We start from the raw sequence: 22738 nt of genomic DNA on the forward strand, positions 1-22738 counted from the left end.
CCTGAAAGCTCAAGTAAATAAGGAATCCACATAGATATGAAAGAGTTGAATAAAATAATAAGCTTAAGCGTATGCATATATATGCATATCAAACAGGTAATGCCCAATATTTCATAAGAAAATATGGAATATTTACAAAAAGAGACCACATGTGATTGCAAAAAAACCTCAATAAATTCCAAATCTTCAATATCATATACGTGATATTTTTTATCATAATGAAATATAAATAAAAGTTAATAACAGAAGAGTAGCCTAAAATTCTCAATACACAAAATGACATATTATTAAACTATCCCTGGGTTAAAAGTGAAACCATAAGGGAAATTAAGAAATATTTAGAAAACAATAACAATGAGAATATTTGTGGGACATCGTTAAGTCAGTTTTTAGATGAAAACTTTAAATATATTTATATGGATAGCAGAAATGTTAAAAAGTAAGAAAGCTAAGCATTTAACTCAAGAAAATAGAAAAAGAGCAGAGGAAAATTCAGAGAATGTGAAAGGATGGTTAAAAAAATAAAAGCAGAAATCAATGAAATATGGATTTTAAAAAAACAATAAGGATTAACAAAACTAAAATCAGGTCCTCTGAAAAGATTAATTAGCTAGATAGACTAACAAGACTCATCAAGGAAAAAAAAAAAGAGAGGAAATACATAAATAAAACATAGAACCAACAAAAATTAAAAATAACTACTGATATGACAGAGATTTGAAAAATAGTAAATTCCTAGTTATAAATTCTATAATTGTCTTAAGGAATAAAAAACTTGAAAAGATCAATAACTATTAATAAAACTGAAGTGTGCCCCCAAAACTCTTGACACAGTTGTGGGCCTCATGGGAACATCTCCCCTAATACCTGCGGGGTAGTAATGGCGTCATCAACCCAGCAGAGGGCACAGGACCCTAGCTGGCCATTCACAATGCCCTATTCTTCTGCACACTCTATCAGTCCAAGGATGGGCAATCATGTCCTTTGTGGGGGCTGATATGAACACTGAAAAAAAGTGAATCTCTCTCCTTCTGATATCAAATAACCAGTTAGACCCAAGTAACCTGTAGCTGCAGTGGCCGCCTTTGTCTCCACCACAGAGAGACTAAAGCAGGAAAGCAGAACTAAGAAAGAATTTTTTTTTAAAGAGACAGAGATTTGATGACCATCTTGGGACCTCTAGATCCAGCCAGGCCTGAAGCGTCCCCTTCCACCCTTCAGAACTCTCCTTCAGGAGATCCAATAAATGTTCTTTTTTGCTTTAAAACTGTTTGAACTTCACCTGTCACCTGCAATCAAAAGAGAACTGATGAATAAAAATGTGGGGAAGAGGGAAGTGAAGGTGCGAGATTTCAGAGGTAAATGGTCTTGGATTCGAATCTCAAGGGCAGCTCTCTTAAGCGTCATGTGCCTCAGTTTCCCCATCTAGAGAAGAGTGATAATAATAATGGTATCCATTTCACAGAGTCGTTGTGAAGACTAAATGACGTAATGCATGGGAATCACTGGGCTGCCTTTTATTCCACGTCTGTCTTTCCCATCAGACCATTGCCCCCCTTGAAGGCAGGACCTTGCTGGTCTCATTCCCAGCCCAAGCTCAGCACCCGCTTCTTCACAACTGTCAGCACCATCGTGCTAATAAAGGGCACCTGTGGCTCCTGTGCCAGCTGCCCCTGGGCAACCACAAACACTGACGCAACTCCAGCCACATTTTGATATCAAAAAATAAAACCTCAGGGAACTGTACGCCGAAGAAAGTTAATTCGCAGTATTGCTGTGTTTACTCAAATTTCCTGGAAAAGGCTCCCATTGGTTCATGACTGGGGGGAGGAGACCACCAAATGGTGAAGGCCACTGGCCCCCCTCTAACCATTAACCAGCAGGAAAGCTGGCAAACAAGACTGAGCAGCAGCCGCCCCGCCGGCTTACTGTACACATGACAGGATCCGGGACAGCAGGACCAAGCCAGCACTTGCAGCCCGAGCCCACTGCAGACCGTGAGTAACAGCTAAGGACTCTCCATCGCCCCCGCTCCTGCCCAGCCTCCAGAACAACGCCACGACTGTGTCTTGCTCATTTTATTTTATTTTTTTAAATGGGGCATTGAGCATTAGGGCAACCAGCAGTGATAAGAGGCAACCCTGGGGAGGGTTTTTCAGAGTCTGTGGGTTACCCACAGGGGTTTTTATTTCTCCTGGGCTCCTGCCTTGCAGGGACTGACATTGAACTAAGAGCCATTCCCAGCCATCGCATGATGCTCCTAAGGCCAGCCAAACAGCCATCACAGCCTCAGAGATGGAGTCTGAGAGCTGGGATGCATCAGCACACACAACGCCTCTGCCGGGGACACAGGCAGGAGAGGGCATTGCCCGGCTGCCACAGCACAGACTGTGCATCCTACAGAATCACACACACCTCCTCCCCCAGTGACCCGGGGCGAGGATCCTGCAGATAGAACGGAGCCACCAGCATTACACCACGTGGTATGAGGTTTAAATGCACAGGGCCTAGGACTGTACCTGGGACTATACCTGGCTTATGGGGGCATCTGGAAAAACAGAACACAGTGGGTGTTTACTGTGTGTGTCACTTCAAAAATGAGGGACAAGGAGGACACACGTGAAATGAAATTCATGGATAATATTGATACTCTGCATTTTTACGTTGCTGGGTACTTTTCAGAGAGCTGTTTCACTCTAGAGAAAGGCAGAACAGCATGGCACAGGCTCCAAAGTCAGACGGCAGGGCTTGGAATGTCAGCTTTTACTCCCTGGGCCTCAGTTTTTTCATCTGTACAATGGGCCCAGGATGACCCATGAAGTGAGGTCACTAAAGAAAGCACTGATAACAGCTGTGACTGATATTCACAAAAGTCTTTTGAGGTGGGTAGAGATTTAATCCCCATCTTGGAGGATTAGCACAGGAGGGAATGAGGCACAAAATCTCAGAGACAACAGGTAGAGAAGGGAAGGGAAAAGAACTTCTATTGGGGGCAAGCCCATCTCGTTCCAGGCTGTGAACTGCATGGCGTCCTTGCCCAAGAAGGGACCAAAGAGGTGGAGGTGTGGAGGTGGCTAGGGCTGAAGCAAAGATTTCACTACAGTCTGATGGGGGCAGTGACAGAGAGAGACACACAGGAGGGCTTCCTGGAGGAGGTGACCCAGGACCTGCGTGCCAAAGGACAAGAGGCAGTGAGCCAGGCATGACAAGGAGGGGACGGGTCGACAGAGTGGACCCACATGGGGCAGGACTGGAACAGACCCATCTTTGTCCCCAGCTCTCAGGCCAGAGCCGGGCTCTGCAAACATTGGGGAATGGAATGACCTCCCTGGCCTGACCCAGGCAGAGGGATGAAAGTCTGATACGTGCTGGGAGGACACCACAAGACACCCAGTGTTGCTGTGACTGAGACTTCAAGAGGCCAGATTTGAGGCTGGGGGTGGTGCTGTCAACAGGGACGGGGCATGAGGACTCCCTGGGCCACGTCAGTGAAGATCAGCTCTGCCCGCAGGCAATGGGAGTCACTGAAAGCTTTTCTGTAGGAGAACGGCCCATCCGCTTGATTTTGGAAAGATGCCCTAGTTGCAGAGGAAAGAAAGGCTGGCAGGAGGTGAGCAGGAGGAAAGGAGAACAGGTGGGGGCGGGGAGGGGGCAACGGGAGAGATGCCAAGCCCCGAACTTGGGCTGTGTCCTGAGACTGAAGAAGCGAAGACAAACCCCAGAAATTTAGAAGGTAAATGGGCCAGGCCTGGGGCGGGTATTATTATCAACTCTATTTTATGCCAAGGAAACGGGAAGAGTTTTAAACAGTGCACCCATGTCACCTAGGTCATACATAGTAATGCTGAGATCCTCATTCGACTTGGTCTGCCACAAAGCCCAGGAAAAAGGAGAACTGTCTGTAAAGCCAGGCGGCTGGGGAGGGAGGGGGCAGGGCGTCAGGGCTGTTATCAAAGCCAAGAAGCAAGGAATTTGCTTGTTTTTCTACCACGTGGAGGGAGACAGGCGGGGAGGGTTGGAGGAGGGCTGAGGGAGGTCAGGGGTGTGTTTACAGCCCGCTTTCATGAGGTTCTGGGTTTGGAACAGGCCAGGGAAAAGGCCTCGGGGGTGCTCCAAAGCAGACCAGGGTTTCCCACACGCAACGTGCACGCATTCTCCTGGGACTGGTTTTACTGCGGGTTCCCAACCCCCTCCCGGCATGGCTAGTCCCGTAGGTGGGGTGGTGCAGGGGAATCAGCTTCTCCTATAAGTATCCCTTCTTTATGGGGATACAGGGGATTCCATAAAGCTCAGAGCTTGGGACCACTGGCCTTGCAGACAGAGTGATCACTTACTGATTCTGAGCCTGGCTGCATTTTTTGAATTGCTCTTATCAAACACCTTTCATGGCTTATAATTAATTTTGTATCGTGGTAAGATATACAAAGATTGAGCATTTCAACTAGGTTTAAGTGTACAGTTCTCTGGTATTAAATACATTCACATTGTTGTGAAACCATCACCACTATTCATCTCCAGGACTTTTTCATCATCCCAAACTGAAACTCTACCCATTAAACCCTAACTCCCCATTTCCCCCTCCCCCCAGCCTCTGTTAACCACTATTCTACTTTCTGTTTCTATGAATTTGACTGCTCTAGGGCTCTCATGTGAGTGGAATCACACAATATTTGTCTTTTGTGACTGGCTTATTTCACTTAGCATAATGTCTTCAATGTTCATTCATCCATGCTGTAGCATGTATCAGAATTTCATTTTTTTGAAGACTGAATAGTATTCAACCACAGGCATATACCACTGTGAAATATAGAAAAATATACATACTGATCTCTGCCCCTGGTTCCTGGTGCAGAGCTCCTAAAACCCTTGTCATTTCCTAAATGATAAGAACATTAGAAGCATCTTTTTTTCTAATATTTGTTTCCTAATATTTGGTCTTTGACCCTGCTTCCTGAGGCAGAGCTCCAAAATCCCTTGGAATTTCCTGGGTGACTGCAGTGTCCTTTGCTCTAATGAGGCAACTCTGGGTGAGCTCCTGGATGACTTCAGGATGGGGGGGGTGTCACCAGAAAGACCAAGTCATGATTGGAACTTATTTTCTCCCATTCTGTGGGTTTTCTTTTCGTTTTGTTGATGATTTCCTGTGCTATGCAAAAGGTTTTAAGTTTAATTAGGTCCTACTTGTTTATTTTTGTTTTCATTTTCATAGTCTAGGAGGTGGATCAAAGAAGGTCTTGCTGCAATTTATGTCAGAGAGGGTTCTGCCCATGTTTTCCTCTAAGAGTTTTATAGTATCCAGCCTTACATTTAGGTTTTTAATCTATTTTGAGTTTATTTTTGTATGGTGTTAGAGAGTGTTCTAATTTCATTCTTTTACATGTAGCTGTCCAGTTTCCCCAGCACCACTTATTGAAGAGACTGTCTTTTCCCCATTGTATATTCTTGCCTCCTTTGTCATAGATTAGTTGACCATAGGTGCATGGGTTTACCTTTGGGCTTTCTATCCTGTTCCACTTATCTTTTTTTTTTCTTCTATTTTTGTGCCAGTACCATACTGTTTTGATGACTGTAGCTTTGTAGTATAGTCTGAAGTCAGGGAGTGTGTACCTCCCACTCCCCCACCCCTATATTTCCTCTTTCCCCTTCCCACTGGTAACCACTAGTTTGTTCTCTGTGAGTCGGCTTTTTTTATTATATTCACTAATTTGTTATATTTTTTAGATTCCACATGTAAGTGGTATCATACAGTATTTGTCTTTCTCTGACTTATTTCACTTAGCATAATGAATGCTCTCCAAGTTTACAGGATGGATTTTTCTATTTCTGCAAAATATATCATGGGATTTTGATAAGAATTGCATTGAACCTATAGATTTCTTTGGGTAGTTTTGACATCTTACATATTACGTTCTCCAATCTGTGAACACAGGATGTCTTTCTATTTACTTATATCTTCTTTAATTTCTTTCAGCAACGTTCCCAGTGTACAAGCCTTTAACCTCCTTGGCTAACTCAACTCCTAGGTATTTTATTCTTTTTAATTTTATTATAAATGGAATTGTTTCCTTAATTTCTTTTTCAGATTGCTCATTGTTAGTATATGGAAACAGAACTGATTTTTGTGTGTTGATTTTGTATCCCACTTATTTGTTGAATTTATTGGTTCTCATAAGTTTTTTGTTGTCTTTAGGGTTTTCTATGTATAAGATCGTGTTGCCTGTGAACAGAGATAATTTTACTTCTTCCTTTCCAATTTGAATGCATTTTATTTCTTTGGCTTGCCTAATTTCTCTAGCTAGAATTTCCAATACTGTGTTAAATAGAAGAGGCAAACGCAGGCATCCTGTCTTGTTCTGAATCTGAGATGAAAAGCTTTCAGTCTTTCACCATTGAGTAGGATGTTAGCTGTGGGCTTTTCATATATGGCTTTTATTATGCTGAAGTAATTTCCTTCTACTCCCAGTTTGTTGAGTGTTTTTAACATGAAAGGGGATGTTGAATTTTGTCAAATGCTTTTACTGCATCAGTTGAGATAATCATATGATTATTTTCCTTCATTCTTTTAATGTGGTATTTACATTGATCAATTTGTGTATGCAGAACCATCCTTGCATTCCAGGAATAAATCCCACTTGGTCATAGCGTAAAATCCTTTTAGTACACTGCTGAGTTCTATTTCCTAGCACTGTGTTGAGGATGTTTGCATCAATGTTCATAAGCAATATTTGTCTGTAGTTTTCTTTTCTAATGGTGTCTTTGGCTTTGGTATCAGGGCAAAGAATGAGTTAGGAAGTGTTCCCTCCTCTTTAATTTGTTTGAAGGAGTTTGAGGAGAATTTGTGTGAATTCTTCTTTAAATATTTGGTAGAATTCAAAACTGAAGCCATGTGATCCTGGACTTTTCTTTTTTGGGAGGTTTTCAGTTACTGATTCAATTTCCTTGCTACTTATAGGTCTATTCAGATATTCTATTTCTTTGAGGTTTAATTTTGGTATGTTTTGTGTTTCTATAAATTTTCCATTTCATCTAGGTTATCCAATTTGTTGGTGTGTCATTTTCAATTTTTTCATAGTATTCTCAGAATTTTTTAAAATTTCTGTAGAATAGGTAGTAATGCCCCTACTTTCATTCCTGATTTTAGTTATTTGAGACTTCTCTCTCTTTTTCTTACTCAGTCTAGCTAAAGGCTTGTCAATTTTGTTAATCTCTTTGAAGATGACATTATATTATATTATATGATGTTATAATTATATAATGTTATATTATTATATTATGTTACCTTACTATATAATACTATATTGATTAGATATATTATATTTTGGTTTCATTGATTTTCTCTCCTTTTTCTATTTTCTATTTATTTGTCTGGGCTTTAATCTTTATTGTTTTCTTTCTTCTGCCAGTTGCACTCTCCTTTGGTGTCTCTTTACATGGAATATCTTTTTCCATCCTTTCACTGTCATATCTGTGCCTTTGGATCTAAAATGAGTCTTCTGTAGTGTGCATATAGTTGTTTCTTTTTTTAACCCATTCTGTCAATCTCTGTCTTTAGATTGGAGAATTGTATCCATTTACATTAAAGTAATTACTTTAATGTAATTACTTTATGGTAATAAAGTAATTACTCTATCAGTTTCCTATTTGTTTTCTGTATGCCTTATAGTTTTTTTGTCCTTTATTTCCTGTATTACTGTCTTCTTTTGTGTTTAGTTGATTTTTTGTAGTGAAACATTTTAATTCCCTTCTCACCTCCTTTCGTGCATACTCTATAACTATTTTCTTTCTGGTTATCATGGAAATTACATTTAACATCCTAAAGTTATAACACTCTCATTTGAATTTATGTCAGATAAACTTTAGTAGCATACAAAAATCGCTCCTATATAGCTCCATTCCCACATCCTTTCAGTTAAGTCACAAATTACAGCTTTATTCATTGTGGGTCCCAAAACATATAAGAATAATTACTTTTTATGCATTAGTCTTTTAAATCACATAGAAAATAAAAAGTGGAATTACAAACCAAAATCACAATAATACTAGCTTTGATACTTGTTCATATATTTACCTTTAGCAGAGATCTTTATTTCTTCTTACAGATTCTATTTACTTTCTGGTGTTCTTTCATTTTAACCAGAAGTACTGCCTTTAGCATTTCTCGTAGGAGAGGTCTAGTGGTAATGAACTCCCTCAGCTTTTGTTTATCGGGGAATGTCTTAATTTCCCCCTCACTTTTGAAGGGCAGTTTTGCCTGCTATAGTGTTCTTGGTGGATAGTTTTTTTCTTTCGGTACTTTGAATATATCAACTGAGAGGATATTTAACCTTTCTGAGCTTCCACTTCTGCCTACCTGAAACCAAAATAATCATATATACTTTATTGTTGGTGAGGCAAAATCTTGGAAACTTGGTAGGTATTTGATAAATCATAGCAGGTGTAATTCATACTTTCAGGTGAGGAAATTGAGGCCCAGAGCCCTGACTTGCCCCAGGTCACACAGCCAATGTGGAAGAAGAAACTGGAGCTTGAGGGGGGTCTTCAATGGGGTCTTCTGCCTACTGCTCACCATGCCCCACTGCCTCAGAGGCCCCACATCATCTAATGAGCATTTCTGATTTTCCAGGGCCTGGCCATCCTGAACAATGCTGTTCACCCTGTACATCTGTCTCCTCTGGTTGTCTACCAGTGGGCTCTGGACCATCCAGGCTAAGGCCCCTGACACTGACATGAGCATGAGGAACCCTCACCGGCACTTGGCTCCAAACAACGTTGACTTTGCCTTTACCCTGTATAAGCACTTAGTGGCCTCAGCTCCGGGCAAGAATGTCTTTATCTCCCCTGTGAGCATCTCCACAGCCTTGGCTATGCTGTCCCTGGGCGCCAGAGGCTACACGCGGGAGCAGCTTCTCCAAGGCCTGGGCTTCAACCTCACTGAGATGTCCGAAGCCGAGATCCACCAGGGCTTCCGGCATCTCCACCACCTCCTCAGGGAGTCAAACACCACCTTGGAAATGACTATGGGCAATGCCATGTTCCTGGACCACAGCCTGGAACTTCTGGAGTCATTCTCAGCAGACACCAAGCACTACTATGAGTTGGAGGCCTTGAATGCAGACTTCCAGGACTGGGCAGGAGCCAGCAGACAAATCAACGAGTATATCAGAAATAAGACGCAAGGGAAAATTGTGGACTTGTTCTCGGAGCAAGATAGCTCAGCCATGCTCATCCTGATCAACTACATCTTCTTTAAAGGTACCCCTCACCCATCCCGTTCCGACAAGGCCCCATCTACTATTGCCAAGGATAGTAAAAGCCATCAAAATTAAGGGTGTGCTCTTGATGCTATTAGAAAGGTGAAACTATATCATCCCTACCAAGGATCAAAATGACACCCAGTAGAGCAACTTGCCCAAGCCCTTGCAGTTTGTTTCAAGGCCCAAACATGTAACCACGAACAGTCTGGCTGCCTAGTGGTCTACAAATATTGGCCAAGGTCTGGCTGTGAGTCAGGCACTTGGTCAGAGGCTGGAAATAGAGCCTAGAACCAGACAGACACAGCCGCCACCCTCAGGAACTTCCAGATGGCCCATAAGGCTTCCTGCACGCACTTCCCGAGCCAGCTCCAGCCCAGACCCCTCGCAGCCAAAAACCACAGCCCCACCCCACCGGTTCGGAGCAAAGTTTTCCAAAATGCCTGTCCATAAAAATCACCACGGAGACTTGTTAAAATTACAGATTCCAGAGCCCACACCAGATCTACTAGAGCAAAACTGATGCAAGAATGTCCTAGAATGTGTACTTTTAACAAGGCCCCCTTCCCCAATCGTTCTGACGAGCAGGTAATTTGGGGGTATGTTATCCTCCAGAATGAAACCTACAGTCCTTAGTCTACAGCAGTGGTCCTCAACCCAGGGTGATTCCCACCCCCATCCACCCTCAGGGACATTTGGCAATGTCTAGAGACATTGTGAGTTGTGACAACTGGGGGTGGGGTGGGGTGTGCCACTGGCATCTTGTGGGTAGAGGCCAAGGAGAATGCTCAACGTCCTACAATGCCCAGAACAGCCCCCCACAGTGATATCTGCCTCCAAATGGCTAGAGTCCCAAGGTTGAGAAATCATCTGTTTCTTCTGCCTTGTCCAGACTCAGGTCTCAACATTTTCCCCATACAAGTTCCCAATACACAGCAGACACACACACACACACAATGTCCAATGACACCAAACTCCTTTCGTGTCTTTGAGCATGACTCTCCCCATGGAAGTCTGTATTAGTTCCCTATCGCCACTGTAACAAATCGCGGCAAACTTCGTGGCTTAAAAGAGCACCAATTTATTACTTACAATTCTGGAGGTCAGAAGTCCAAAATGGGCCACTCTGGGTTAAAGTCAAGGGGATGCCAGGGTGTGTTCCTTCTGGAGGCTCTAGGGGAGGATCTGTTCCCTGCCTTTTCCAGCCTGTAGAAGCTACCTGCATTCCTTGGCTTGAGGCCCCCTTCCCTCTTCAGAGCTAGTAATCGCATTGCGCTGACCTCTACTTCCATCACGTCTCCTTTCTGACTCTGACCCTCCTGCCATCCTCTTCTACTTTTAAGGATGCTTGTGATTACAGTGGCCCCACCTGGATAATCCAGAAAATTCTCCTCAACTCAAAGTCGATTAGCAGCCTTAATTTCCTCTTGCCATGTAACGTAACATATTCACAGGTTGCAAGGATTAGGACATCCTTGGGGCGGGGGGGCATTCTGCCTGACACAAGGCCCGTGCCCATTCTGTCCCCTGAGCCCTCCCTCAACTTGTCTGACTGCCTAAAACTTCTACCCACCCTTCAAATCTTGGCTCAAAAGTCACCACCTCCGTGAAGCCTCCCCTGATTCTCTCCAGCAAATCTTTGTCTCTCATACGCATCCTCTGCAGTTTGCCCACACCGAATTTTAATATGCATCTTGTTAGAACGTGTAAACCTGGACCCAAGTGGTTCAGTTTCAATTAAGTAGTCATATACAAAGAAGTGCAGGTAAAACAGCCAAAAAAAAAAGTGTAATATTTAATGTGTCTCTCAACAACATAAAGATCATCCCATATGCCCATTTCTCTCCTCCCCAGCTCTCACTCAGGGCCCTCCATGAGCCAACTGAACCCCTTCCCTCTCCCAGATCTTTATTACCTGGACAGAGTTAGCATCTTGGTGAGCCATCCTCCTGCCTCTTTGTCTTTCTCTGTCTATTCTCCAACACAAGTCTGGGAACCCACCTGGCAAAGGCCTCCCTTCTTGGATGGTAGTGAGCGTGAGAGACTGACCAGCAAAGGCAGCATTTTCTTTTTTCTCCCACTTTATTGAGATATAAATGACTTATCATGTAAGCTTAAGGTATACAATGGGATGATTTTATATATATATATATATATATATATATATATATATATGGTGAGATGATTACCCAGATAAGGTTAGTTAACACGTCTATCACCTCACAGTTACCTTTGTGTGTTGGGGCCAGGGGGTGAGGATTTTTAATATCTGCTCTCTTAGCAACTTTTAGGTATATGATACAGTATTATTAACTGTAGTACCATGGTGTGCATTAGATTCCCCAGAACTTATTCATCTTATAACTGGAAGTTTGTACCTTTGACCACCTTTACCCACTTCTCCGAACCTCCTACCCCATCATTCTTTTCTCTGTTTCTACAAATTCTGTATTTTTAGATTCCATATATAAGTGAGGGCATACAGTATTTGTCTTTCTCTGTCTGCCTTATTTCACGTAGCATAATGCCCTCAAGGTTCATCCATGTTGCTGCAAATGACAGGATTCTCTTCTTTTTTATGGCTGAGTAATATTCCATTTGGGGTGTGTGTGTGTGTGTGTGTGTGTGTGTGTGTGTGTGTGTGTGTACACGCCCTGTTCTTTATCTGTTCATCTATTGATGGACACTTGATTGTTTCCACACCTTGGCTATTGTGAATAATGCTGCAATGAACATGGGAGTGCAGATATCTCTTCAGTATAGTGGGTTCATTTCCTTCTGATATATACCAAGAAGTGGGATTGCTGGAGCATATGGTAGTTCTATTTTTAATTTTTTGAGGAACCTCCATACTGTTCTCCATAGTGGCTGCACCACTTTACATTCCCACCAACGGTGCACAAGGGTGCCGTTTTCTTCACATCCTGCCGGCACTTGTTTTCTCTTTTCTTTTTGATAATAGCCATTCTGATAGGTGTGAAGTGCTATTGTGGTTTCAATTCGCATTTCCTTGATGATTCGTGATTCTGAGCATCTTTTCTTGTACTTGTTGGCCATCTGTACATCTTCTTTGGAAAAAAAAATCTATTCAAGTCCTCTGCCCATTTTTTAATTTGATTATTTGGGGCTTTTTTTTTTTTGCTATTGAGCTTGTATGAGTTCCTTATATATTTTTGGATATTACCCCCTTATCAAATGTATGTTTCACAAATATTTTCTTCCATCCCATAGGTTGCCTTTTCACTTTATTGATTGTATCCTTTGCTGGGCAGAAGCTTTTTAGTTTGATGTGATCCCACTTGTTAGTTTTTCCCTTGTTGCTTATGCCTTTGGAGTCATATTCAAAAAAAAAAAAAATCATAGCTAAGACTAGTATCAAAGAGTTCGTTTTTCCCTACATTTTCTTCTAGGAGTTTTATGGTTTCAGGTCTTATGTTTAAGTCTGTAACATATTTCAAGTCAGTTTTTGCAAATGATGTAAGATAGGGGTCCAGTTTCATTCTTTTGCATGTGAATATCCAGTTTTCTCAGCACCATTTATTGAAGAGATTATCTTTTCCCCACTCAGTATTCTTGGTTCCCCTGTCATATCTTAGTTGATTATATATGGGAGGGGTTATATCTAGGCTTTCAATTCTGTTCCATTGGTCTATGTGTCTGTCCTTATGCCTGTACCATACTGTTTGATTACTATAGCTTTATAATACAGTTTGAAATCAGGAGGTGTGATGCCTCCAACTATGTTCTTTCTCAAGATGGCTTTGGCTATTTAAGATCTTCTGTGGTCCCACACAAAAGGCAGTATTCTTCTTGACCCTGGGGGGCCAAGGAGTCAGGGAATGTTTGCCTGGAAATGTTTCTGGATGCTCCCATGAATTCTCCAGGCCATCTCTCCCACTAGACTATTCACTCTTGTGCATGGCATCCTCATCTCTCTGGGAGGCCCAGTACATTTGCATAGTGCTTGGTAAATGGAAGTAACTCCAGAGTGGTTGCATAGAGGTTCTGGTAACACAGCCTGGGGAGAAGAGCACAGAAAACCCAGAGAGAGAGAGGGCCCTCCTGAGCCTGCAAGGAGCCTGAGCGGGGGCTGGCAGGACAGGGGCTGGCAGGGTGTCATTTGGCGCACGGCTTTGCTCTCACAGTTTCTAAGCATTCTCATGACCACAGTGGGGCTGAGTTGATGGGAAACAGTAGTTCCGGTAATAAAATCAGGGAGGATTTGAACATTTGAACGCAGGAACAGACATTGACAGGAGTGTGGGCTGCACCCACCTGTGCCTGTTTGTACACAGATTTTCCGTGATCAGGCAAAGCTAATTAACAAGCCCTGTTTAAGTTGAGAGATACTCTGAAATGTTTCCAGCACGCCAGGATAATAAATAGAAATGAAGAATGGTGTGGCTCTCATCACTAAACTTAGGACATGTACAGTATCCCTGGCATGTTCCTTACTTAGTGGACTGTCTCGACAGCTCTTTTTTTGGAGAACATTAGAAATATTGTTAAAAGATTTTCCAGGGACTCATCCTTGCTCTCTCCAATTTCCCTTCATCAATTCTTAGGTTTCTCTACCATAAGGTCTCCTAACTCAAGAATTTTCAAAAAAAAAAATCCCTTAAAATAGAGGTTAGATCCCATTCTGTATTTGGTTTTCTGCCAAACTGGATATACGTTATACTTGCTTCTAGAAAAGAAATACTCAGTAAAAAGCACACAGCAGACTTCTAAGGATGAAAAACCTAGCACTGAAAAATATTTTATCTACATTTTCTTGGTTGTGAGTTGGACAAGTTAGCCACAAAGCACTCCCCCCTTCAATTCTGAGGACCCCAGACTTCTATTAGAAGATGGTTTGAGAACCCGCAAATTATCTCACTTGCTGTGAGACAGCCTCAGTCATTAGGGATGGACCAGGCACAGCCCCTGGGTCTCCAGGCTCCACATCCATTGCTCTTTTCCCTACATCCTCTGGCCACTGCCCATGGTCACCCTTAGTAACCCTTCCAGGGAGTTGAGGCTGGCTCAGAACCAAGAGTTCTGGCTTCGTGGTCCAGAGATCCCACAGGCAGAGGGATAGAGAAATGTCTGCCTGTGGCTATGCTCTGGCCACTTTCAGGCAGCCTCAGTTGGGGAACAGTGACCTCACAAGGGCTTCTGGGCTGGAGGCCAAGGGCAGCCAGGACACTCAGGACCTGCTAGACTCAGAGACCTCAGTCATCTCCAGATCTGGGGAGACTTAACCTAGAGCCGATGAGGCCCTGATGAGACTCAATCCATGTCTAAATATCCAAAGATCTATCACCTATTAGAGGACTCTGGAATAAACTCAAGGGTCAAAGAGGCTCAGTCGGCAGGCATTACAATCAGGCAGGCTTTGGCTTCATCTAAGGAGCAGTTGCCTTCCCTTCAGAGTTGACCAGTAGTGGAAAGTCCCATCTGTTAGGTAGTGAGTTCCCCATCACAAGGGGAACAAACGTTGCATAATGACATCATGGAACGTGGTGGAGTGGAGTCGAGTCTAGCTGTGGTGGGAGTCTGTAACCTTGAAGGACTCATCTCACCCTGCTTCTGCCCCTGGGAAAGGTACTGCGGCCCTCAGGGCCACTCGGGAGGCAAGGGGCCTCCGGCAAGAAAGTGGGTACATTTGACTGGGCGGCCAGACTGCCTGCTGGGCTTCTGTCGCCGCACATCAGGGGGTGGGGATGGACTGGATGGTCGGTTCCCCAGCACCACCTCCAGAGCCCTCCAGTCCAGAAGCCACTCCAGGGAGGGGGGCAACAAGGCCAAGTCTGCTTTACTGAATCCTACTCCCAAATCCTAGGGCCAGCGTCCTCTGTTCTCTTTCTCTTTCCATTTTTAGAAGTCAGTCTCAGACATCGTGCTAATCCTCAAGCCATCCCAAAGGGTAGAGGATGGAACAGGCTTTAAACCTCTGGGAATTTCATACCTTAGCAAATTCCAGCAGCTCCGGTTGGGGACCTTCCAGGTTGAGGGAGGCCACTGTGTCACTTGCTTGGCGATCACCCCTGGCCCTCTGCTGCCACCCAAGTTGCGTTTTCCTCCTGCTGTCACAGGTCTGTCTCCTCCCCTCCCCCTCCCCCCTCTTCCCAGGCACGTGGGCACACTCCTTCAACCTGGAAAGCACCAGGGAAGATAACTTCTACGTGAATGAGACGACCACGGTGAAGGTGTCCATGATGTTCCAGTCGAGCACCATCAAGTACCTGAACGACTCGGTGCTCCCCTGCCAGCTGGTACAGCTGGACTACACAGGCAACGAGACCGTCTTCTTTGTCCTCCCGGTCAAGGGGAAGATGGACACGGTCATTGCCATGCTGAGCCGGGACACCATTCAGAGGTGGTCCAAGTCCCTGACCAACAGGTAAGCCCTCCAGCCAGCTCTGTTGATTTCTGCAGTTGGACGTGTTCCCAGAAAGTGGGGCAAGTGGAAAAGGGGTGCACCTGGCCGTCCTTCCTCCCCCAGACTCGCCTTCCAGGGCTCATTATTTTCCTGTCTGCTGGGTTCTCTGATCTAGAGGTCACACTTATTTATCTTTCTGTCGATTAACACTGAGCTATTGATAGTCTGGGGCATTCCACAAAGTGAGGTCCACCTTCCCCAGCAGGTTGATAGCCACCCTCTGTATTATCACATCTTTCATCTTTTTCTTAAGCTGAATTCACCCATCACCCAGCCCGCACTGATCCATTTTATTATATTGCTTACCTGAGACCAAGCACTGCTAAAAACCATAAAAAGATATAATGAAAATGACCACCGTATGACCACTGTAATGACCCTGGAACCAACGCAAAGCCTACAAATGGTTAAGTCACTCAGGGAATCTAATGTTTCTTCCATCAGTCAATCAGTAAATAAGAAAGTAAGGACATAAGTACATAATAAACTCATTTTCTCAGGAACCTCTGCACCAGAGGGGAATCAAAATTATAATCAAACTTGTGTCCAGCTCTGATCCTCCCATTGGAGGAGGGAGCAGATGTTCTTGAGAAGACGGTCCTCGCTCTTGGGAGATTAGAGTTCTGTCTGTGAAGGAGCCAACTAATGTGGGAGCTGGGTGGCGGGGTGCAGACTCAAAGGGAAGAGGGCTGTCGGGGAAGGAGCCAGCACTTGGATCTAGAGTCGCTCAGGAAGCCTCGTGGGCCAGGCACCATGTCTGGAATTCATTCATTCATTCATTCATTCATCAATTCAATTCAATATATATATGGAAGCAATTGCTATGTACCATGCACTAGGCTAAGCAGAAGGGATGCACTCTAGAGCAGAAAACGGATTCTGGTGGAATTAATAGTGGTACAATGTCATAAGCTCTGTCAGAGCAAGACAGGGAAGGAGATGCATAATGTGTACAATTTGAGGGAGGGTGGGACGCCGGGCTCTAAGCCAGGGGAATGGAGAAGGGGCTGCAGAGCGGATTGCTTTCACTTTGAGCTGTGCCTTAAGCCTGAGTAGAGGTTCAGTCAGTGGAAACCTCCCCGAGAGTATGCACGGAAGAGGAGATGGCACCAGAGGCAAGTCGGGGAGGCCATTGGCCAGCCTTTCAGGTCAACCGTCCCACTCCACTTCACTCCCAGCCCTCGAAGGGAACCTGTAGTTCAGATACAGGGCCACCAGGTAGTGACAAAGCGCCGTGATTCAAATTCTGAACCCTAGTGTGTTGAAAATAAGGCGCAGGATACCCCTTCTCTTTACTCCAAAAATAATCTCTTCACTACAATACTTAAACAACATTAGTCAGTAACACGTACCATTGTCTTCTAGACTTTTTAAAAAAACATTCAAGGTAAAACTTTGCACCTTTAGACATCATGAGTTCTCTCCTTCATCCAATGCTGTGGCCTACGGCTCACCTGCACGCTTGCGTGGCCCCTTCTGCCTCCTCACCCCTCCCAGCACCACCACGCCCTTCCGCACCAGGCTCTCCGGTGCATCCGAGCTCAGCATCCTTCAGGGCCCAGATGACACCCCACCTCCCCCGGCAGCCTCTGGGTCCCACTCACGTGGCGCTCTCGCGAGAGCCTCTCTCTCCATCCCCTTGCTCCGCCGTCACCTCGCTGCAGCCCGCGCAGGTCCCGCGCAGGTCGTGGGGCAGCTTTCCGAGTTGGGGCGATGGGGCTCCGAGTTACCTAGTCCTGGTTTCCTCACGGTCCTGCTGCTTCCCAGCGGTGTGACTTTGGGGAAATTCCTCAGCTTTTTTTTGAGTTTCAGTCTCTCAATCTGGAAGTTAAAGATGATGGCTCCAGTTCGTAAGGCTGTGTGTGCCTGCGCGGATTAGACGAGATAAAGGAGGTCAGCAAGGGCAGCCAAATGCGGGGTATGGGTCGGCCTCCCTTACCTTCTGTTGCCATTTCCCATCTAGAGAAGTCACACGTCCCACTGGCCTTGGATTCCTCCTCACTTCCCCCGGGTTGCCAGCTTCCAGACCTCCCCAGAGCAGCTTGTGCTCAAGTGCAGAGGTCTCATGCCTTCCCTCCACCCTCTGGAGAGCCGGGGCCCTATCACTGACTTCAGGGTTCGGGCATCTTCTCTCTCCCTTGCTGTGTAGATGAGGACTAGCACAGAGAGGGACAGGACTTGGCTAAAGCCACACAGCATTAGCGGCATGGCTGGGGCCAGGACCCCTGCTCCCAGCTGCACGTTCCCTCCACTCCTCCACTTCTGCCAGGGGGTGCTTGGGGGACCACAGGACTTCTTGTTTTTTTCTTTTTTTTAATTGAAGTATAATTGATTTACAATACTGTGTTAGTTTCAGGTGTACAGCAAAGTGATTCTGTTATATATATATATATCCTTTTTTACATTCTTTTCTATTATAGGTTATTACAAGATAATGAATACAGTTCCCTGTGCTTGTCCCCCATAAATCCTTGTTGTTTATCTATTTTATGTATGGTAGTGTGTATCTGTTAATCCCATACTCCTATTTTATCCCTCCCGCCTCTTCCCTTTGGTAGCTATGTTTGTTTTCTATGTCTGTGTGTCTCTTTCTGTCTTATAAATGAGTTCATTTGTATTATTTTTTAGATTCCACATATGTGATATCATATAACATTTGTCTTTCACTGTCTGACTTACTGCACTTAGTACGATATTCTCTAGGTCCAAGCATATTGCTGCAAATGGCATTATTTCGTTCTTTTTTATGACTGAGTAATATTCCATTGGGTGTAATTAATATATATATATATATATATATATATATATATCACCTCTTCTTTATCCATTCATCTGTTGATGGATACTTAGGTTGCTTCCATGTCTTGGCTATTGTAAATAGTGCTGCTGTGAACATTGGGGTTCATGTATCTTTTTTGAATTAGAGTTTTCATCTTTTCTGGATATATGCCCAGGAGTGGGATTGCTGGATCATACAGTAACTCTATTTTTAGTTTTTTAAGGAACCTCCATACTGTTTTCCATAGTGGCTGCACCAATTTACATTCCCACCAAGAGTGTAGGAGGGTTCCCTTTTCTCCACACCCTCTCCAGCATTTATTATTTGTAGACTCTTTAACGATGGCCATTCTGACTGGGGCAAGGAGATACCTCATTGTAGTTTTGACTTGCATTTCTCTAATAATTAGTGATGTTGAGCATCTTTTCACGTACCTCTTGGCTATTTGTATGTCTTCTTTGGAGAAATGTCTATTTAGGTCTTCTCCCCATTTTTTGATTGGGTTGTTTAGTTTTTTGATATTGAGTTGTTTGACCTGTTTGTATATTTTGGAAATTAAACCCTTGTCGGTAGCATCATTTGCAAATATTTTCTCCAGCCATAGGTTGTCGTTTTGTTTTGTTTATGGTTTTAAACACTGTGCAAAAGCTTATAAGTTTGATTCAGTTCCATTTGTTTATTTTTGCTTTTATTTCTTTTGCCCACAAGGACTTCTTTAGGTATTCTTTGCTTCAGTGTCTGGTAGTTTAACTGGATCAGGTGGAATCAGCTCAAAGAAAGAGCTGAGAAGAAAGGACTTTGCAATTCAGAGGCCCAGAGAGGAAGATGCCTGTGTGATGGAGGGAGAGGCAGATCCTGCTTCTTGTTCTGTTCCTTCCCCTGTCCCGAAAGAGCAGGTCTGGCTGGGAGGCAGGGTCTGGAGGGATCACAGGGGAAACGGGAATCTGGCTGGCCGGCCCCAGCCCTGGGAAAGTCTAACCCCATCTGCTTACCCCGAGCAGCCTGGTGGACCTGTACATCCCGAAGGTCTCCATTTCCGGAGGCTACGACCTCGGAGGCATCATGGGGGACATGGGCATTGCAGACTTGCTCAACAACCGGACACAATTCTCAGGCATCACCCAAGAGGCCCTGCCGAAGGTGTCAAAGGTAGGGGTCTCTAGAGCCCATCCTTCTTCCCCCCCCAAATTCACAATACAAATAATAATAAGCAACATGGAGCCCATTCATGAGTAGGCTTCTAGGCCCCCGGCTGAGAGGTCTTGTCCAAGCCCCTAGTTTTACAACAGGCTAAATGAAAGCTCAGCAAGAACTTGATGTCCCCAAGGTCACACAGGAAGCTAGTGACAAGGGAGCACCACAGCTCAGGCGTGCACCGTTCTGCCAGGCCACACAGAGGGGGCACTGTGGAAGACAAGTCATCATGGCAGGGCTGTGAGCAGCCCCCAGGCCAAAGGAAACGTCTGCGTGAGATCACACTGAATGTTCTATCCAATGCTGTTCTTTATCTCCATCCTTCAGCTTTATGTTCTGTTATTCATTCATTCAGAAAATATTTACTGAACATGTTCTATGTGCCCCAAACTGTGCTAGACACTGGGTATGCCTCAGACGTGGCCCTGCCCTCACAGGATCTTACAGTCCTGTGGGTGACAAAACAGGAGAGGGAACAGGAGGAAGCTGTGGTGGCAGCAGCCCCCTCCCTCGTGCACACAGACTTTGACCATCATGATGTGGGCACACAGTATGTGCTCAATAAAATGCCTGTGTGTGAACTCAGTCAAACAGCTACCTCCTTATGAGGTGGGTGTTACCCTAGTTTCTCAGGTCACAGAGCTAGTAAACAGCCTGACATTTGACTCAAAACCTCATATTCCCAAAACACACTGCAGGGGTTCCTAGCCCAGCTGAGCTTCTCCCTAGCCTATTTACAGAGCACTCTGAGCCTCTGATTCCCTGCTGCTCCATCAGTGAGAGTCCTGTCCCGTAGGTGTTGTTATTTAATCAGCCAGTTCTGATCTTTCCGATGCTTTTGATGCAACCTACTCAAGCGTTTTGCTGACTTGAGAATATCTTCTAATTTTGATCACAACAAAGGATGTTTCAGCAGGCAAAGATGCGCCTTTTCCCTACAGAGTGGGCACAAGCACGTTGCATAAGTTGAACCCTCTCAGTTACTGGCAGAGTGGAGAGGGAGCGAGGGGTCCCTCCACCAGCCCAGGACCCGGGGAGGGGGGCCCGATATGGATGCTGAAGTCCAGTTTCAGCCCCAAGTCCCTTGCTCTCCGTGGGTCGGCTCCAGCTGCCCACTCTCTAGGGAGGAAGTCTAAGTGTGGCCTGAGTTCCAGAGGTGGACAGACCCCAGCGCTAGTCCTGGGGCTGCCACGTAGATGAGGAGCCAGCAAGTGACCTTCTCTGAGCCTCAGCTTCGCCATCCAGAAAACTGAGGGTGGGAGGAGTCGAAGCCAAGAGGCTCGGAAAGCGCCGCCCACGCGGCTGGTGTTCATCCTCCACGCTCTGTCCGTTCCCGCCAGGTGGTCCATAAGGCCACGCTGCAACTGGATGAGAGGGGCTTGGAGTCGGCCGCCCGCACCCAGGTCCACCGGAACTCGGCGCCCGAGCCTCTCACAATCCGCTTCGACCGGCCCTTCGTTGTCATGATCTTCGACGACTTCACGTGGAGCAGCCTCTTCCTGGGCAAGGTTGTGAATCCGACCTAAGGGGACGCCCCCTGGAGCCACAGCGCGTCTGACTCGGGCACCAGGGACCCCACAGAAAGGAGTGAGAGGTTCCCCCCAATCCTCCCCTGGTTCCCCTCTGGTAATAAATTACTGTCGTTGCGACTGGTGACAAGTGTGGTTGAAGGGGAAGAGTGGGACGATTGATAAAACTTGAATAACATCAATATAATATTGTACCAGTATAATTTTCTAGTTTTGGTCATCGTCCTAGGGTTATGTGATGTATGGAAGCACTATTATTTTTGTAAGTTTGAAATTATTTCCAAGTAAGAACTTGAAAAGAAGGAATCACACAAGCCAAAACACAACAGAAGAACACACACACACACACACAACAGAAAGATGTTTTTAAAGTGCTAGGATGGAAATGTCATATCTTTCAAAAAGCAAAAAAACAAACAAAAAATTCCTTCAAAAATGAAGGCAAAATAGAGTTTGGTTTTTTTTCAGACAAACAAGAGCTGAGGAGGCTTATCATCTTCACTAAAGACTTTTTTAAGTAGTTCTTTATGGAGAAACAAGATCATTCTAGATGGACACACAAAAGAATGAAGAGCACTGGAAAGAGTAAATATGTGGGCAATGATAAAATATTTTTAAATATATTTAAAGTATAATTAACTGTTTAAAGCAAAAATAGTTACCGATTTATTGCTTTTCGACTCCAAATCCTCCCTTCATTGCTGCTCTGCAAAAACCAATCTGGACCTTTTTAGTTTTACTGTGCCCCTGGGCATGGTATTAAACTTTGTCAGTAGAGGGCGCTAGAGAAAGATCGCAGGAGGAAGAGACCTTATTCTCACAGTTCGGGACAAAAAGCATTCAATGAGATAAAAGAGAACCAGATGGATAGATAGATACATAGATTACATAGGTGATAGGAAGATGATAGATAGATGGATGGATAGATAGATCGATTATAGATAGAAACTAGATGATATATAGATAATTAGATGATAGATACAGCATACATCTTGAGAGAAAAGAATTGAGCGATACTTCCTTAAATATACATATTTACACGTTTCTAAAGTCAGCATCTTAATAAGAAAACACTAAATGCATTCCCACTACTGTAAGACAAGGCTACTCATCATATTCACTACCATTTCACATAGTCCTGGGGGTATTAGACAAAGCAATTAGACAAGAGAAAGTAGCGGCATAGAATTGTAAACTCTCTCTATTTGCAGATGACATGTAATATACTTGCATAACCCTAGCAAATCAATGATAAAACAAACTCAAACAATAAAGATTTCAGCAAGGTATCAGAATATAGACTTAACATGCAAAAGCAATGTCTCATATACACAAACAACAAGCAGTTAAAACACATAATGGAAAAGAAAACCCAATCGCAACCAAAAGGATATAACACTTAGAAATAAACAAGAACTGCGCAGAATCTATATAGAGAAAATTATAAAATATTCCTTAAAGATGCAAAATTAGACTTGAACAAATGCAAAGATATTCCTTCTTGAATAAGATGCTCAACATCATCTAGATATCAGATTTCCCTAAGTTAATTTGTCAATTT

General features: G+C 44.3%; 1 protein-coding gene across 2 annotated transcripts; it reads left to right on the plus strand.

Annotated features, from left to right (window-relative positions):
* Nucleotides 1-1876: 1876 nt before the first annotated feature.
* On the plus strand, nucleotides 1877-21337 carry SERPINA6 (serpin family A member 6). 2 transcript variants are annotated; one of them, XM_082647748.1, is made up of 5 exons: nucleotides 1877-1997; nucleotides 8624-9252; nucleotides 15366-15636; nucleotides 19456-19603; nucleotides 20989-21336. In XM_082647748.1, the coding sequence occupies exons 2-5, from the start codon at nucleotides 8643-8645 to the stop codon at nucleotides 21172-21174; spliced, it is 1215 nt and encodes a 404-aa protein (XP_082503874.1). In that variant the 5' UTR covers nucleotides 1877-1997; nucleotides 8624-8642; the 3' UTR covers nucleotides 21175-21336. The 2 variants fall into 2 exon arrangements, with proteins under 2 accessions (XP_082503874.1, XP_082503875.1); XM_082647749.1 differs by lacking the exon at nucleotides 1877-1997 and having other exon boundaries at nucleotides 20989-21337.
* Nucleotides 21338-22738: the final 1401 nt, after the last annotated feature.

Source organism: Grampus griseus, assembly GCF_964374135.1.
Source record: "Grampus griseus genome assembly, chromosome: 2".
In the NCBI taxonomy this organism is placed as follows: Eukaryota; Metazoa; Chordata; class Mammalia; order Artiodactyla; family Delphinidae; genus Grampus; species Grampus griseus.

Bases quoted from the DNA above. Each gene is read 5' to 3' on its own strand.
- SERPINA6 (XM_082647748.1), top strand. From the start codon at position 8,643: ATGCTGTTCACCCTGTACATCTGTCTCCTCTGGTTGTCTACCAGTGGG. The intron at 15,637-19,455 runs GTAAGCCCTCCA...TACCCCGAGCAG, and splicing joins TCCAAGTCCCTGACCAACAG to CCTGGTGGACCTGTACATCC. The intron at 19,604-20,988 runs GTAGGGGTCTCT...CGTTCCCGCCAG, and splicing joins CCCTGCCGAAGGTGTCAAAG to GTGGTCCATAAGGCCACGCT.